Source organism: Phocoena sinus, chromosome 10 (genome assembly GCF_008692025.1).
Source record: "Phocoena sinus isolate mPhoSin1 chromosome 10, mPhoSin1.pri, whole genome shotgun sequence".
Taxonomy (NCBI): domain Eukaryota; kingdom Metazoa; phylum Chordata; class Mammalia; order Artiodactyla; family Phocoenidae; genus Phocoena; species Phocoena sinus.
Window position 1 is genome coordinate 64,680,780 of NC_045772.1, and position 15,850 is coordinate 64,696,629.

At 47.8% G+C, this 15,850-nt stretch overlaps 1 protein-coding gene across 2 annotated transcripts; it reads left to right on the forward strand.

Moving 5' to 3' along the window:
* The first annotated feature begins 632 nt into the window (after nucleotides 1-632).
* Nucleotides 633-15,624, forward strand: DDX23 (DEAD-box helicase 23). 2 transcript variants are annotated; one of them, XM_032646254.1, is made up of 17 exons: nucleotides 633-748; nucleotides 5,048-5,256; nucleotides 5,665-5,769; nucleotides 8,193-8,286; nucleotides 8,397-8,462; nucleotides 8,989-9,127; nucleotides 9,413-9,546; nucleotides 9,683-9,795; nucleotides 10,040-10,183; nucleotides 10,279-10,504; nucleotides 10,798-10,943; nucleotides 11,277-11,454; nucleotides 12,192-12,434; nucleotides 12,875-13,026; nucleotides 13,230-13,338; nucleotides 13,978-14,297; nucleotides 14,735-15,624. In XM_032646254.1, the coding sequence occupies exons 2-16, from the start codon at nucleotides 5,048-5,050 to the stop codon at nucleotides 14,275-14,277; spliced, it is 2,358 nt and encodes a 785-aa protein (XP_032502145.1). In that variant the 5' UTR covers nucleotides 633-748; the 3' UTR covers nucleotides 14,278-14,297; nucleotides 14,735-15,624. The 2 variants fall into 2 exon arrangements, with proteins under 2 accessions (XP_032502145.1, XP_032502144.1); XM_032646253.1 differs by having other exon boundaries at nucleotides 14,123-14,297.
* The last annotated feature ends 226 nt before the right edge of the window (nucleotides 15,625-15,850 follow it).

Consider the following 15,850-nt stretch of genomic DNA (forward strand, 5'->3'; position numbering starts at 1 on the left):
CTGGAATGTTGAGAAAACCAGGTGCCACAGCCCAGGAGATACCATCCTTCCAGGAGGCCTTTGGAATCCATTGTGTGGGCTCATTTTGAGTTGTCACACTAACCAGGGTGCTACCGCCTGGCCAGGGTTGCTAAAATGTCCTCCTAAACCTGGGATAGTCTCATACCGTGAATTGTCCTACCCTCATTGGGAAATACTAGGCTGCTCCTGTAACTTAACTTTTAGTTTGTCCACCCGTAAAATAGGGCTAATAATCTATCTCAAAGATTTTTTGTAAAAACGCTTTTCCATAAACGGTATTTATAGTTGTCACTGTAGTTGCCAGTTATAATTACGTGCTATTGCTATCTAAGGAAGGCCTTAAATTTCTCCGTTGTAAGCCACAGGCTATGATGTCATTAACTACAGTTTCTAGGAAAACCAGCATATTCCAGGAGGACTGCGACCGCGGAGAGAAAAACCTTTTGAGAAAAGCCGGCCCACGAAAAACTCTTCCTCCCGCAGACTCAAATGTTTGGCGAACCACATTGCCCAGCGGCCCCCGCGGCCAGGGGCCGACGCTCTCACCGTGCATTCTGGGATTGGTAGTTTTCAGGCCCTCGTTCTCGGCCTGCGCTGCCCAGCACCAGGAACTCGCCTTCCCAGCTTGCCGCGCGGCCTGGGGAGCAGCCCGGCGACCAGGAAATGGGGAAGATGGCGACTGCTCGGCGACGTTGAGGCCGCGTTGGGCGGTTCGGACTCAAGAGTGGTGAGTCTCGGGCGATGGAAGCGTTTTCCAGGAGCTTGCAGAGAAGGCGAGAGTGAGGGCACAGCGGTGGCTCCTGTCTCCGGGATAAGACGGGAAGAACGCCTCAGGGAAGGGGCACGAGCTTGGAAAGCTCTGGTGGGCAGGAGCGAAAGGGCGCGGGCCCCAGCGGGAGTGTTGGCTCCTGGGGGCACAGGGCAGGTCCCTGGACGATGTTCCATGTCAGACCTTTTCCCACGCGCACAGCACCTGTGATACCCTCAGTCCGACTTTATTCCTTCATGTTTCGAGTAGCCCTTGCTCCAGCCAAACTGAAACTCTGGTTTTTCTCCCAGAACCAGTCATGCTTTCCCGCCTCTGCGCCTCCTGTATTATTTCTTTTTCCGGGAATGACTTCTTACTGGCACCTTCAGTTATACATCTTCAAATTCTACCTATATGTCAGTGCTCAAGAGCTACTTCCTCTACAGTCTTTCCAAATTCCCTTTTACGAGTGAAAGTAAACTCCTTTGAACCCTTGCAATAATTCATTTGAGCCTGCATCTTGCTATGTGTCTCATAACCCTCTATTGTTTTGTAAGCTTCCTGTGGACAGGATCTTCCTGATTTCCTTTCGTAACTCACACAGCGCCTAGCATGGTGCCTTGCATATAGTGGATGCTTGATTAGTACATAGTTCATTGAATGAAAAAAAGACTCTGCCCCTGCCCTACAAGAACTGAGGAACTCAAAGATGTGGAGGTTTGTGATAAGTGGAACCTATAATAAAAGTTTCCTACGTTTACTTTCTTCTTATTTGCACTTCTCATTCTCTTCTAAGCTCACTCCACTCAGCCTTCTACTCCCTCCATGCCACTGAAACAGCTCTTGTCAAAGGTCGCCAAGCCATCTCTGTTCTTCCAAATGCAAGGGTCACTCCTTTATCTTCTAGTCTTTCTCCACTTGACACAGGTAACCCCTCCCTCCTTGAAACACATTTTTGACTTCTGTGATGCTGTACTTTACTATTTTTTCTTATTTCTCTCTGGCTGTTGTTTCTTTCCAGTTTTTCCCTCTGGCTCCTCTTGTTCCTGACTTCTAAATGTTACAGTGTTCCGGAGGTCAGTCCTGGGTCCTCTTCTAATTTCTTCTTTAACTAGAATGCCTACTTAGGTAATATCATTTAGCGCCCCATGGTTTTAAAAGCAATCTATATATTGATAACTCAAGTTACTGTCTCCAGACTCTCTCTTGAGTTGAAGAATTACATTTTCAACTGCCTTTCTGGAATCTCCACTTGGTTTTCTTATTGACATCTTACACTCAATATGGTCAAAGAGAAACTTTTGATTTCTTCTAAGTCTTTCCCTTCCCCGGTCTCCTCTGGTCACTGATGGCACCGTGAACCATTTAACCAGTTGGTCAGACCGTAAATTTAGGAGTTACATTTGTCTCTTCTCTTTGTTTCCTCCCTTCATCAGTAAGTCCTATCAGCTCTGCCTTCAAAATGTACCCTGAAGCCCTCTACTTCTTTTCATCTCCATTGCCACTTTCCTAGAACAAGCCACTGTCATCTCTTGTGTAGACTACTATAATAGCATTCTCAGTGGTTCTGTGTCCACTGTTGCCTCCCTACCGTATATTTTCTTGCAAGTCACCAAAGTAATTCTTTGAAAATGTAAAATAAGACCACATCACTTCCTGTTTAACACCTTTCTAAGGTTCCCACTGCAGTTAGATTAAAATCCAAGTTCCTTTACCCTGGGCTGAAACACATTTCCATGGTCTAACCCCTGCCTACCTCCCTGAACTCATCGCGAATCAGTCTTCCCCCTTGGTCACTGCCACTGAGCCACATGAGTCTATTTGTTTTGGCCCTGCCATGAAGCCTGCAGGATCTTAGTTCCCTGACCAGGGATCAAACCACGCCCCAGCAGTGAAAGCGTTGAATCCTAACCACTGGACCACCAAGGAATTCCTCACACGAGTCTATTTTATTTTTTTTACTTATTTTTTATTTTTATTTTTGGCTGCGGTGGGTCTTCGTTGTGGCACGCAGGATCTTCGTTGCGGCACGTGGGCTTCTCTCTAGTTGTGGTGCACGGGCTCCAGAGCGCGTGGGCTCTGTAGTTTGCGGCACACGCGCTCTCTAGTTGAGGTGTGCGGGCTCAGTAGTTGTGGCACACGGGCTTAGTTACCCCGCAGCATGTGGGATCTTAGTTCCCCGATCAGGGATCGAACCCACGTCCCCTGCGTTGCAGGGCAGATTCTTTACCACTGGACCACCAGGGAAGTCCCACACGAGTCTATTTTTATTTGGCAAACATGCTAAGCTAGTTCTTGCCCCAGTGCCTTACTGTCCCTTCTGCCCAATAAATTCTTCCTCTGATTTTTGCAGACTCTATTTCCCATCATTCAAGTCTCAGCTTACATGTCATCTAAAAAATTCTTTCCAGAGCCTTCTATCTCTTGTTCATACTGCTCCCCATCATGTCACCCTGTTTTACTCTCTTCATTAGCACTCATTACTGTTTGAAATTCTCTTATCTTTCTGCCTAACTGTTGTCTGCTTCACTGGAATTTAAGCATTATGAGATCAGAGACTTTGTTTTGTTTACTGCTGTATCTCTAGTACGTAGAATAGTTTCTGGCACCCACCAGGTACTCAGTGAATATTTGTCGAAAGAATGCTGATGTCCAGGATGCTTTATAGAGAAGATGGCCTTTCTTCTGGATTGTTTTCTTTTTTTCTTCAATAGAAGAGGGCTATTTTATTTATTTATTTTTATTTTTGGCTGCGTTGGGTCTTCGTTGCGGTGTGTGGGCTTCTCGTTGAGGTGAAGCATGGGCTAGAGCACGGGCTCTAGGCTCATGGGCTTCAGTAGCTGTGGCTTGCGGTCTCTAGAGCACAGGCTCAGTAGTTGTGGCCCATGGGCTTAGTTGCTCTGCGGCATGTGGGATCTTCCCAGACCAGGGATTGAACCCGTATCCTCTGCGTTGGCAGGCAGATTCTTAACCGCTGTGCCACCAGGGAAGTCCCTGGATTGTTTTCTTAGGGCTATAAGTGGACGAGACATAAGTATAATTTCCATGTGATATGCATGATGTACTGGCAATTTTGAGGTAAAATGGGTTGTTTCTGCCTTTCGAAAGTGCTACTTGTTCATTTTTTTCTCTTCTTTACATACTCTCCCTTCTTAAAAATATATGGCAGGAATTACATGGGAAAGGGGGACCGTAAGCTAAAGCTTAGGGAACTGTTATTTCCTTGGAACCATTTGGGGTTAAAGTAAGTTCTGAAAAATATATCGTGAGGCTTAGGGGTGGTGGTGGTGATGGTGGAATAGAGGCAGATTCAGACTTGCTGTCTGAATTTGGCACCTGGCTGAAGTAGATTTTGTAGTCTGAAGGACAGTTGACAGTGTGGCATGGTGTTCAATGTCCCCTAGGCAGTGTGGGGACAGAACACATTCCTGCTCAAACTTTTCATGGGACTGGATCATAATCAAGCCTGTGAAAATCTGAGTAGGGAACATGAGTCAGAACGTCTGTGATCTCTAGTTTCTGGTATACTTCTTCCTCCCTCTTCCCCTCCTTCCCTCTCTCCATTCCTCCCTCCCTTATTTTAAATTCTAAAATAATTGTAGATTCACAGGAAGTCGTAAAACCAAAGTGTATGGAGTCCTATGTACCCTTCACAAAGTTTTTGCCATTGTATAACTAGAAATACATTTCTTTTAATCTGAGTAAAAGTGAGTTTCTCTGTTTGAATTTAGGTTTCCTTGAGGTGCTGATCATAATCCCAAACCTCTAAGTTAAACTCCTTTTTTCTCTTTTGAGCTTTCTTTGTGAACTCAAGAGAACTTATCTCCCTTAGATGTATATACGTTGACTGATCCTGGTGGGCTGGCAGACACAATAGACTCCTAAGATAAGCAAAACAAGATGTTTCTAGAGATAGCTAGTATACTATTCATTAACTAACATTTCTTTTAATACTCTTGCAGTCTAATTATAAAAATAAGGTATATTCATTGTATACTTTTGGAAATGAATATATACAAAAAGGAATCCCAGAGAAATAACAGCATTAATGAATAAGAATGGGCCTCTGGAGCCAGACTGCCTAAAACTCTGACACTTAATACCCGTGTGTCCTTAGGCAAGTTACTTTATACATCTGAACTTCAGCTTCTTCATCCATAAAGCATGCATACCAATATATATCTACCTCAGAGGGTTGTTTTGAGATTAAGTAAATTATTTGTAAAAAGTTTAGAGCAGTACCTAGTACATAATAAATACTCCTCTTACCCACGACAGATGGCAGGAGAGCTGGCTGATAAGAAGGACCGTGAGGCATCACCTTCCAAGGAGGAAAGGAAGCGATCTCGGACTCCTGACAGAGAACGGGATAGAGACCGAGACCGGAAGTCTTCCCCATCTAAAGATAGGAAACGGCATCGTTCAAGGGAAAGGCGTCGAGGAGGCAGCCGTTCTCGTTCCCGTTCCCGTTCCAAGTCTACAGAAAGGTAAAGTAATTTTCTGTTTGTTACGTGAAAAGGGAGTGTACATTTCAAACCCCTTTATTCTTGGTTCCTCTGATGCCTCCATATTAGGGCGTTAGTCTTTCATACATTTCTCTTAGTTCTTAAAGGTTAATAGGGAACTTGTAAGATGAAGGTCCAGATGATCGAGGAAAATAGTTCATCTGTTCACATAATCCATGGCCTGTCATTGCCACTGATACTTAGCAGTACAGCTCTGAGCTCTTAGACCTTCTTAGAATTCCCTCATAACTTCTTGGGAAACACATTTTCCAATTTTTAAAATATTACTTTGGGGAGAAAAGAGCATGGGAACCTTCTTAGGGCTGCAGTGAAGCAGGATACTCAGGACTCAGGAAGTGTCATGTAATTTCCTAAATGTGCTGTCTTCAGAGAACGCCGGCACAAAGAACGAGAGCGAGATAAGGAGCGTGATCGGAATAAGAAGGACCGAGATCGGGATAAGGATGGGCACAGACGGGACCGCAAGCGATCCAGGTACCTGAGGGAGTGGGAGTGGGCTTCAGGGCAACGCTCTGGTTGCTTCCTCTCTGCATCTCAGCTGGCTCAGCTTCGGGGGAAAGTAAGTTTTCCATAGCAAATCCTATCGGCAGTTACAGTAGAAATGTCTTTTTTAGAAGGCATACACCTTCTTTAGAAAGTATAACCAGTTAGTGAAGTCACCACTTCTTGAGGGTCAGCTTGTTCGTAGAATTTAGTTTGAAAAGGTTACCAGCCAACAGAACAGCTCCATCGGACCATTCAGTTTTCTAACCAGAATGTACAACATATATTTGTTGGGGTAGCTTAATGCACCAGTATCTTGATCTCTTTGTTCCGGAAATTTTTATTTATTTTATTTTTTTTATTTCTTATTTATATTTTGGCTGCGTTGGGTCTTCATTGCTGTGCGTGGGCTTTCTCTAGTTGTGGCGAGCGGGGGCTGCTCTTTGTTGTGGTGCGCCGGCTTCTCATTGCGGTGGCGTCCCTTGTTGCAGAGCACGGGCTCTAGGTGTGTGGGCTTCAGTAGTTGTGGCACGCGGGCTCAGTAGCTGTGGCTCGCAGGCTCTAGAGCGCAGGCTCAGTAGTTGTGGCGCATGAGCTTAGTTGCTCTGCGACATGTGGGATCTTCCCGGACCAGGGCTCGAACCTGTGTCCCCTGCATTGACAGGCAGATTTTTTTTTTTTTTTTTTGGTACGTGGGCTTCTCACTGTTGTGGCCTCTCCTGTTGTGGAGCACAGGCTCCGGACGTTCAGGCTCCGGATGCTCAGGCTCAGCGGCCATGGCTCACGGGCCCAGCCGCTCCGCGGCATGTGGGATCTTCCCGGACCGGGGCACGAACCCGTGTCCCCTGCATCGGCAGGCAGACTCTCAACCACTGTGCCACCAGGGAAGCCCCTGGCAGGCGGATTTTTAACCACTGCACCACCAGGGAAGCCCTGGAAACTTTCTATACAAAGTTTTTATTAGGCCCTGAATCTGTAGATTAGAATTCAGGGCAAAGAATAGAATTCTTGCAACAAACGCAGTGGGGTTGAGATCTCTTGCATATTAAGCTTATAGCAGGTGTGGGGCAAGATTGCTGGGGCTGGTAGGAAGGAGAGATGAGGAAAGGACATATATAGCAGTATCTGGGAAGGGTGTATGTGGGTGGCCATGTCGGCTAAATTTATTGTGTATTCTAAAGTAATGCAGGATTTTTTTTTTTTCTACTGACATGCATATGCTGTTTGGAGGAAATATTTTTTTAATCAAAATATAGTTGATTTACAATATGGGGTTAGTTTCAGGTGTATAGCAAAGTGATCCAGTTTCGTGTATATATATATACACACATATATACACACACACACACACACACACACACACACGTGTATATTTTCTGGTTCTTTTTTATTATAGGTTATTACAAGATATTGAATATAGTTCCCTGTGCTATACAGTAACTTCTTTTTTTTAAGAAATTTTTTAATTGTATGTTTTTTATTTTTTTAAAAGTTTAATTTATTTATTTTTGGCCGCGTTGGGTCTTCGTTGCTGCGCAGGCTTTCTCTAATTGCGGCGAGCAGGGTGTACTCTTTGTTGTGGTACGTAGGCTTCTCATTGCCGTGGCTTCTCGTTGCGGAGCACGGGCTCTAGACGCACGGGCTTCAGTAATTGTGGCACACAGGCTCAGTAGTTGTGGTTCGCGGGTTCTAGAGCACAGGCTCAGTAGTTGTGCACAGGCTTAGCTGCTCCGCGGCATGTAACATCTTCCCGGATCAGAGCTCGAACCCATGTCCCCTGCATTGGCAGGCAGATTCTTAACCACTGTGCCACCAGGGAAGTCCCTACAGTAAATTCTTGTTGTTTATTTTATATATAGTCATGTGTATCTGTTAATCCCATACTCCTAATTTAGCCTTCCACGCCCCCCTTCCCCTTTGGTAACCATAAGTTTGCTTTCTGTGTCTGTGAGTTTGTTTCTGTTTTGTAAATAATTCATTTGTATTATTTTTTAGATTCCACGTATAAGTGATACCATATATTTGTCTTTCTCTGTCTGGCTTCACTCAGTGTGATAATCTCTAGGTCCATCCATGTTGCTGCAAATGGTAATATTTCCTTCTTTTTTATGGCTGAGTAATATTTGGAGGAAATAATTTTTGGTATCAGTAGTGAAGATCCACTTCCCAGAAGAGAATAGTCTCAGAAAAGGAGATTCAGGTAGAATGGGGCCAAGATAGGGCCATCGTTAGGTTTCAGAGCAGGCAGAGTGACCAGGTCTGCAAAAGGAGCTTCAGGACATGTTGGATGACTGTGGGCCGGTCTTGCTGAGTCGTGGGAAAACTTCCATCCTCTTTTGGCAAGCTCAGTCTGAGCCTCATCCAGGGGCTAGGCTAAGAGTGATACGGACTTTTCCTGTTCCTTTGCCTTTAAGTTTATCTCCTGGCCGAGGAAAAGATTTTAAATCTCGGAAAGACAGAGACTCTAGGAAGGATGAAGAGGATGAACATGGTGATAAGAAGCCTAAGGTAAAAAGGGGAAGGATTTTTTTCCTCATCTTCCTCTTCAGTTCAAGCCCAACTTTGTTCTTCACAGGGAGAGAGCCTCTATGGACTGAAGTCCTGTGTTTTATCTTCAGGCCCAGCCATTATCCCTGGAGGAACTTCTGGCCAAGAAAAAGGCTGAGGAAGAAGCTGAGGCTAAGGTAAGAGCTTGAAGGTCTGTATTAGTTGGCTAGGGCTGCCATGACAGAACACACGGACTGAGTGACTTAAACAACAGAAATTTATTTTCTCACAGTTCTGGAGATTAGAAGTCTGAGATCAGATGGGGTTGTTTCTTCTGAGGCTTCTCTCCTTGGCTTGTAGATGGATGTCTTTTCCATATTCACGTGCTCTTCCCTCTGTGTGTCCAAATTTTCTCTTTTTATAAGGACACAGTCAGATTGGTTTAGGGCCCAACCTTGGAGCCTCAGGTTACCTTAATCACCTCTTTAAAGGCTTTGTCTCCAAATACAGTCACATTCTGAGGTACTGGATGGTAGGGCTTCAACATGTGAATTTTGAGGGAGACACAGTTTAGCCCGTAACAGGGTCCTGGGCCTATTTATGTTTTCCTTAACATGTTTAATGCCTGAGCAAATATTTTTGGGCTCCCTGCCATCTTGCCATCAGTGGTGTGACTCTACCCTGTTCCTAGATCGTTGTTTACAGTTGTAATCTGTTTTGTAGCCCAAGTTCCTCTCCAAAGCAGAACGAGAGGCTGAAGCCCTAAAGCGACGGCAGCAGGAGGTGGAGGAGCGCCAGAGGATGCTTGAGGAAGAGAGGAAGAAAAGGAAACAGTTCCAGGACTTGGGCAGGAAAATGTTGGGTTCGTTTTCTTACCCTGTAGCCCCTAGACAGGGTAGGGAAGGGTGGGAATGGGATTGTGGTGTAACTTAGGAGAGCTAGAAAGCTGTTTGCTCTGAGTTTGGAAGAAGGAAGGATGGGGCAAGTTTCTGAGAAAAATATCTTTCTGTTAGGTCTCCATTTCCCTTGTATCATAAACCTCCCCCCCATTTTTTTACTCATTTGGTGTCTGTTGTCTGGATCTCCTCCATGCCCTCTTTTTTCTTCCACTGAGTTCTTCTGCAGCTTTGCTTTCTTTGGTCTACAGAAGACCCTCAGGAACGGGAACGTCGGGAACGCAGGGAGAGGATGGAGCGGGAGACCAATGGAAATGAGGATGAGGAAGGGCGGCAGAAAATCCGGGAGGAGAAGGATAAGAGCAAGGAACTGCATGCCATTAAGGTGCAGGCCTCAGCTCTGTCTTCGTGGCCCCACGCTCCTCACACACTAAGGAGGCTTGGTTGTTGGGCCAGTCTGATCTCTGTATATGAGATTTGGGCCTCCTGTTTGATGGGCTTTGTGTTCTGTGCCCGGGCAGGAGCGTTACCTGGGTGGCATCAAGAAGCGGCGCCGGACGAGGCATCTCAATGACCGCAAGTTTGTCTTTGAGTGGGATGCATCTGAGGACACTTCCATTGACTACAACCCCCTGTGAGTGTCTTCAGGCCTCAGTGCTAGGTCTTTTAAACTAGGCAGTTGCTAGAGAGAGCCAGTGACTACAGAGATAGAAGTAAGATAGGCTGGGATGAGGAGATGGGTAAAATAGTAGTTAGCCAGCCCTCTGGGCGATGAAGGACCCTGACTGGAAGGGGAACTGGTAATGTTGGTAGTCTGCACCTCCATGCTTGTGCTTAGCAGCTCCTTCTCTTTTCCTCTTCCTCTGTCTCAATCCCAGATACAAAGAACGGCACCAGGTGCAGTTGTTGGGGCGAGGCTTCATTGCAGGCATTGACCTAAAGCAGCAGAAACGAGAGCAGTCACGTTTCTATGGAGACCTAATGGAGAAGAGGCGGACGCTGGAAGAAAAGGAGCAGGAGGAGTGAGTTGGCAGGGCTGCGGGTGGTTGGGCAGAGCCGAGTCTACAGGAAGGAGATGGAGGATATGAACCCCTTCATTCCCCGTGTCCTGCTCCAGGGCAAGACTCCGCAAACTTCGTAAGAAGGAAGCCAAGCAACGCTGGGATGATAGGCATTGGTCCCAGAAGAAGTTGGATGAGATGACAGACAGGGACTGGCGGATCTTCCGTGAGGACTACAGCATCACCACGAAAGGTGGCAAGATCCCCAATCCCATCCGATCCTGGAAAGACTCTTCTTTGCCTCCACACATCTTGGAGGTCATCGATAAGTGTGGCTACAAGGTATGAAGGAGCAGATTGGCCCAGAAGGCCTTAAGTGTTCCCAGATTCTAGGGGGTATGGATTTAATTTGAGAACAGAGAACTTTGTTCCTAGACTGTTCGGTGCCGTCTCTGCCAGTGGGCACCAAGGTGACGTCTCTCAGTTTCTGGTGGAAGTATTGTTTGTTGATTGTGTTTCTTCTCGGGTCCCATTCCTGTTCACTGTGCTTGGTGTCCTCCCATTGTGCTAGCATGTGCAGCAACCCAGGTAGTATAATTTTGCCTGTACACGTTACTGTCTCTGGGTCACTACAGGAGCCGACACCTATCCAGCGTCAGGCAATTCCCATTGGGCTACAGAATCGTGACATCATTGGAGTGGCTGAGACTGGCAGCGGCAAGACAGCAGCCTTCCTCATCCCGTTGCTGGTCTGGATTACCACTCTCCCCAAAATTGACAGGTGACATCAGCTGACACCAGTTGGTGAAAATGGCAAATGAGCATTTGGTTTTCTTTTTAAGTCTATAATCAGAAGCCTTTAGTCTGGGTCAGATATTAGGGAATAATTGTATCATGATATCAAAGAAGTGTATGATTTTATTGCTGGCAAGGACCACTCCCTGGAGAGCTTGGCTATCCCGGAGTCTGATTTTTAAGAGCAATTGTTACATTCTTTTCCCACCACCCTCCTCATTCCCTTTAGTTGCCCTTAAGAGTGACTTTGTCTTGCTCCTGTTTGTGGTTGGATGAGAACCAAAGCTCATGAAACTGTGGAATGTCGCATTTACCACAGGATCGAAGAGTCAGACCAGGGCCCTTACGCCATCATCCTGGCCCCCACTCGTGAGCTGGCTCAGCAGATTGAGGAAGAGACCATCAAGTTTGGGAAGCCGCTAGGCATCCGCACTGTGGCTGTCATTGGCGGCATCTCCAGAGAAGACCAGGGCTTCAGGCTGCGCATGGGTTGTGAGGTTTGTTCACCTAGCCAGCAGCCAGCCCGCCATTTGGGAGGGCTCTCTGTCTGGGGGCTCTGTTTCTAGTTTCTGCCATAGATGTACAGTAAATGAAGAAAGGGGCTGGTATGTATATATGTGCCGTTATTTATGGAGGACTTATGCACCAGGGATTGTACTCTGTATATCATTAATTCTCACAACCACCTTAAAGAGAATAGATAACGGTATTTCCATTTTACAGGTGAAGCTGAGAATCAGGTTAATAACTTGCCCAAAGTCACAGCTGGTGATGGGCAGAGCTGAGATTCATATGTGAAGGCTGTGCTCTTAATCGCTCTGAAAGACCATGTCATTGATTTTGTGTTGCCTTCTTCTTAGGGTAGGGGAGGAGAGCTTTTTACAAGAAGTCTGCTGTAGGAATCAAGTCTTCTGTAGGCTTCTTAGTGTAATCCCTTTATCCAACCCCCTCCATAGTATTGCTTAGTCTCTCTTCCGTCTAAGAAAGTTCTGTTGATGTTGCCTCTTCTGTCTAATCCCTGGACCTTACTCAGAGACCCCATTCATTCCTGAAAAAAATCCAAGGTAGCAACAAGTGATTTCATGCCACTTCTCAGGAACTTTCACTACCAAACATAACTGGAGGTTGGGGTCAAAGTTCCTTAGCATTGGGGATCTATTGGGTGGATAGTTCACAGAAGAGAGAAGAAAGGGGTACCTGCTGGGGCCACACATGATTCCACTGTACCCCCCAGATAGTGATTGCTACTCCAGGACGTCTGATTGATGTGCTGGAGAACCGCTACCTGGTGCTGAGCCGCTGTACCTATGTGGTTCTGGATGAGGCAGACAGGATGATTGATATGGGCTTCGAGCCAGACGTCCAGAAGATCCTGGAGCACATGCCTGTCAGCAACCAGAAGCCGGACACGGATGAGGCTGAGGACCCTGAGAAGATGTTGGCCAACTTCGAGTCAGGAAAACATAAGTACCGCCAAGTAAGGCTGCTTCCCTAGGCTGGGAAAAGTTGGGCAAGTTGCCAGACCTGCTCCAGGGCCCTTCTTGCCCTAGGCAAGTGCATGTTTCCAGAATGGTGAGGCATGGCTCACCATGTACAGTCCTCTCACAGTCCTAGCAGTGTAGCCTCTTAGCCCTGGAAAAATGATTCCAAACAGTCATGCTACTGCCTGCCACAGGTGCTGGCAAATGCTCTCAGCCCTTCCTGTTAGCATAAGATGCAAAGTACTCTGCTGAATAGGCACTGAGGAAAAGAAGTGGGAAGGCAAAGGACAGTTCTCTCTCTGTCAGGCACTACTTCTGTCAAAACTCACACCATGGCTCATTTTCTGTTCTGCAGCTTGGGCTGCGCTGCCTGTGCTGATGGTGGGATGTGTGATGTGTCTGCCTGGGCCCAGGGCTGAACCTCTTGTTTTCATAGACAGTCATGTTCACGGCCACCATGCCCCCAGCGGTGGAGCGTCTGGCCCGGAGCTATCTTCGGCGACCTGCTGTGGTGTACATTGGCTCTGCCGGCAAGCCCCACGAACGTGTGGAACAGAAGGTCTTCCTCATGTCAGAGTCTGAAAAGAGGTATGGGGGCAGCTGAGCCAGGGGAAACAGAATGGAGAAGAGGCTTTTTTTAGTGCGAGTGGTGGCTGGAGGGCGACTGTTCTGCCATGTTGAAGAGCTGGGCTTTGGAGATCCTGGAATTGGTGTTTGTAGATCAGTGTTGGGCATTTCACTTGGAGTGGAGGGTAGTATGCATCTCATTTTTCTCTTCCTCTTCTCTCCAGGAAAAAGCTGCTGGCAATCTTGGAGCAAGGCTTTGATCCCCCCATCATCATTTTTGTCAACCAGAAGAAGGGCTGTGATGTTTTGGCCAAATCCCTGGAGAAGATGGGGGTGTGTCTGGGAGGGGAGAGCAATGCCTGGTCTCTTTGGTGCTGCTTTCTGAAACTAGACGGGCCCCGTAGGCTTCTGCTTTCAGTGCTTACCTATTCTTGAACCTCTCCAATATTTAACAAGCCAGGGTCAGAGGGAAAAGGGTGGTTGATGGGGATAAAGAGGACTTGGTCGATTGCTATGACTCCCTGTCCATTCCAGCAGTGCCAGCCACAGCTGCCTTGGGTCTTCCTCCAAGTGTGCTGGGGCCAGGGAGAGGTTATGAGACACATCCTGGCAGGATCTGAGGATATGGAGTAGAGTGGGTCAAAGTGTTTCGTGTTTGTTTATGTTTGGGAGAGAGGATGGTGTAGTCAGGAGGGATATGTTAGTGATGAGTGTCCTTTACTCCTGATACTGGTGTTGGAGGGGAAGGGTGTGTCCTTTCCACTCAGGCTTAAACTTCCTTAAATTTCTTGGTCCCTGCTTTCCACCCTCATCTCTTACCCTCATTCTCTCTTTCACTACTTCTCATCTGTCTGGCTCCACATCTCACCCCTGATTACTTTACCTTTGACCTTGCCCTGTCTGTGTCTCCCCTCACCCTCCCCCCCCAATCTCTCCTATCCCTTTCTTCAGCTCATCTGTTCTCTCCTTCAGTTGCCCTTGTTCTCTTCTGCCTCCTTTCCCTTTCCATCTCCCCTGCTGCTCTCTGCAACCCTCCCTCCTCCCGGTCCACTCCCTCCTAACTTCTGTCTTTCCATGATCCCATTGCTCTTTCTTCACCTCACCATTCTTCCAACAGTACAATGCTTGTACGCTGCATGGTGGAAAAGGCCAGGAGCAGCGAGAGTTTGCACTATCCAACCTCAAGGCTGGGGCCAAGGATATTTTGGTGGCTACAGATGTGGCGGGTCGTGGTATCGACATCCAAGATGTGTCTATGGTTGTCAACTATGATATGGCCAAAAACATTGAAGGTAAGTGCAGGGGAAAGCAGCTTCAGTCCAGGTAAAGGGAGATTCCTTGCCCGTTTCTCCTCGAATAGCTCCACTGAGGAGGCTACTGCTGCCAACTCTCACAGCTCTGAGCCTAGGGCTGCTTGTCCCAGTGAGAAGAGCTCCTGCCCTGTATCTCTCTTGGGTGTGTTGTCCCAGCTCCTGGGATTGCACTCTGTCTTCTGGGTATGGAGAAGAACGGAGCTGGGCCACCCCGTCTTAATGTGGTAGGATGGCCACCATCAGCAGTGCTAGCGGGCAGAGCACCGTGGGCACTGCAGATTCAGGCAGCGCGAGCTGTGTTTACTGCCCTCAGAGATGTGGTGGCAAGGATGAAGCCTTTAGAAGTGGAGGCTTCACGCACTGCTCACCAGGGCATCTGGCCTGGCGCCCTGAGTGACATTCCTCCCCCTCCCCAGATTATATCCACCGCATTGGCCGCACGGGACGAGCAGGCAAGAGTGGTGTGGCCATCACCTTCCTCACCAAAGAGGACTCTGCTGTGTTCTATGAGCTGAAGCAGGCCATCCTGGAGAGCCCGGTGTCCTCCTGCCCCCCAGAGCTAGCCAACCACCCCGATGCCCAGCACAAGCCGGGCACCATCCTCACCAAGAAGCGCCGGGAAGAGACCATCTTTGCCTGACACAGCACTCTCCCTGCGGTTCAAGGCTGTGCCCTGGAGCCTGTTCTTCAGGACCCTCACATCTCTTCCCAGGTCCGCACTCTTATGGGGGCTTAGGAAACAATCAGACTCCCTGGCCCAGACCCTCAGTTCTGAAGGCCTGAGTGTGGGGCTGTAAGAGGAGAGGAAGCTAGGAGGCAAGGAGAACAAATTACCCTAGGTTTTGGCCCAGCCCTGCCCCTCCGGCGGGCTTTGGGATTGCATTGGGCCATCAGCTCTTGCCAGGTATGGGGGCAGCCAGTTGGCACTGCCTCCTAGACCGAACAGACCTGGCTGCCGGGCTGGGACTTCTTCGGCACAGACGTGACTGCGTAAGCTGCAGCACCATCGTTGCCCTAGGTGACCCCGGGGATCTGGCACTGAGGAGTATGGATCTTGGCCTCCTGTTGTCATTTTGACAGCTGTTTGCCCTTTCGGATTATAAAACAAGTGGAGAGCCTTGTGTAGAGTTGTGCATGGCCCCTGTGCCACGGGGTACTGTGCACTCTAGGCATCCCTCACCCGGGGAATTTTTTAGCAGGTGTGGGGATGGGGAGCTGGCTGAGTCCTTGAAGTCAGAGTGAACTTTCTGTTTTCTATTCTCTGAGAAGAGTTTGTATGTTCTGAGAATAAATACACGAATATTAAGGCTGTGTCTTAGTTCTAGCTAAACTCATCTCCCAGGTCCTCCCTGGTTCCACAGAAGACCAGGAGGACAGCATTGGGCACGGTGGATTCACTTGGGAGATGAAAGAAAACCAACATTCAAAGAAGAGCCTAGGGTCTGAGCTGATAGTTTAAGTCTATAGAAGGTGCCTGAGGGGAGATGGAAAAGGCACCGACAGCAGGACCACGATGCATCTTCCCTCCCCTG

Bases quoted from the DNA above. Each gene is read 5' to 3' on its own strand.
- DDX23 (XM_032646253.1), top strand. From the start codon at position 5,048: ATGGCAGGAGAGCTGGCTGATAAGAAGGACCGTGAGGCATCACCTTCC. The intron at 9,128-9,412 runs GTTCGTTTTCTT...TTTGGTCTACAG, and splicing joins CTTGGGCAGGAAAATGTTGG to AAGACCCTCAGGAACGGGAA. The intron at 10,184-10,278 runs GTGAGTTGGCAG...GTCCTGCTCCAG, and splicing joins GAAGAAAAGGAGCAGGAGGA to GGCAAGACTCCGCAAACTTC.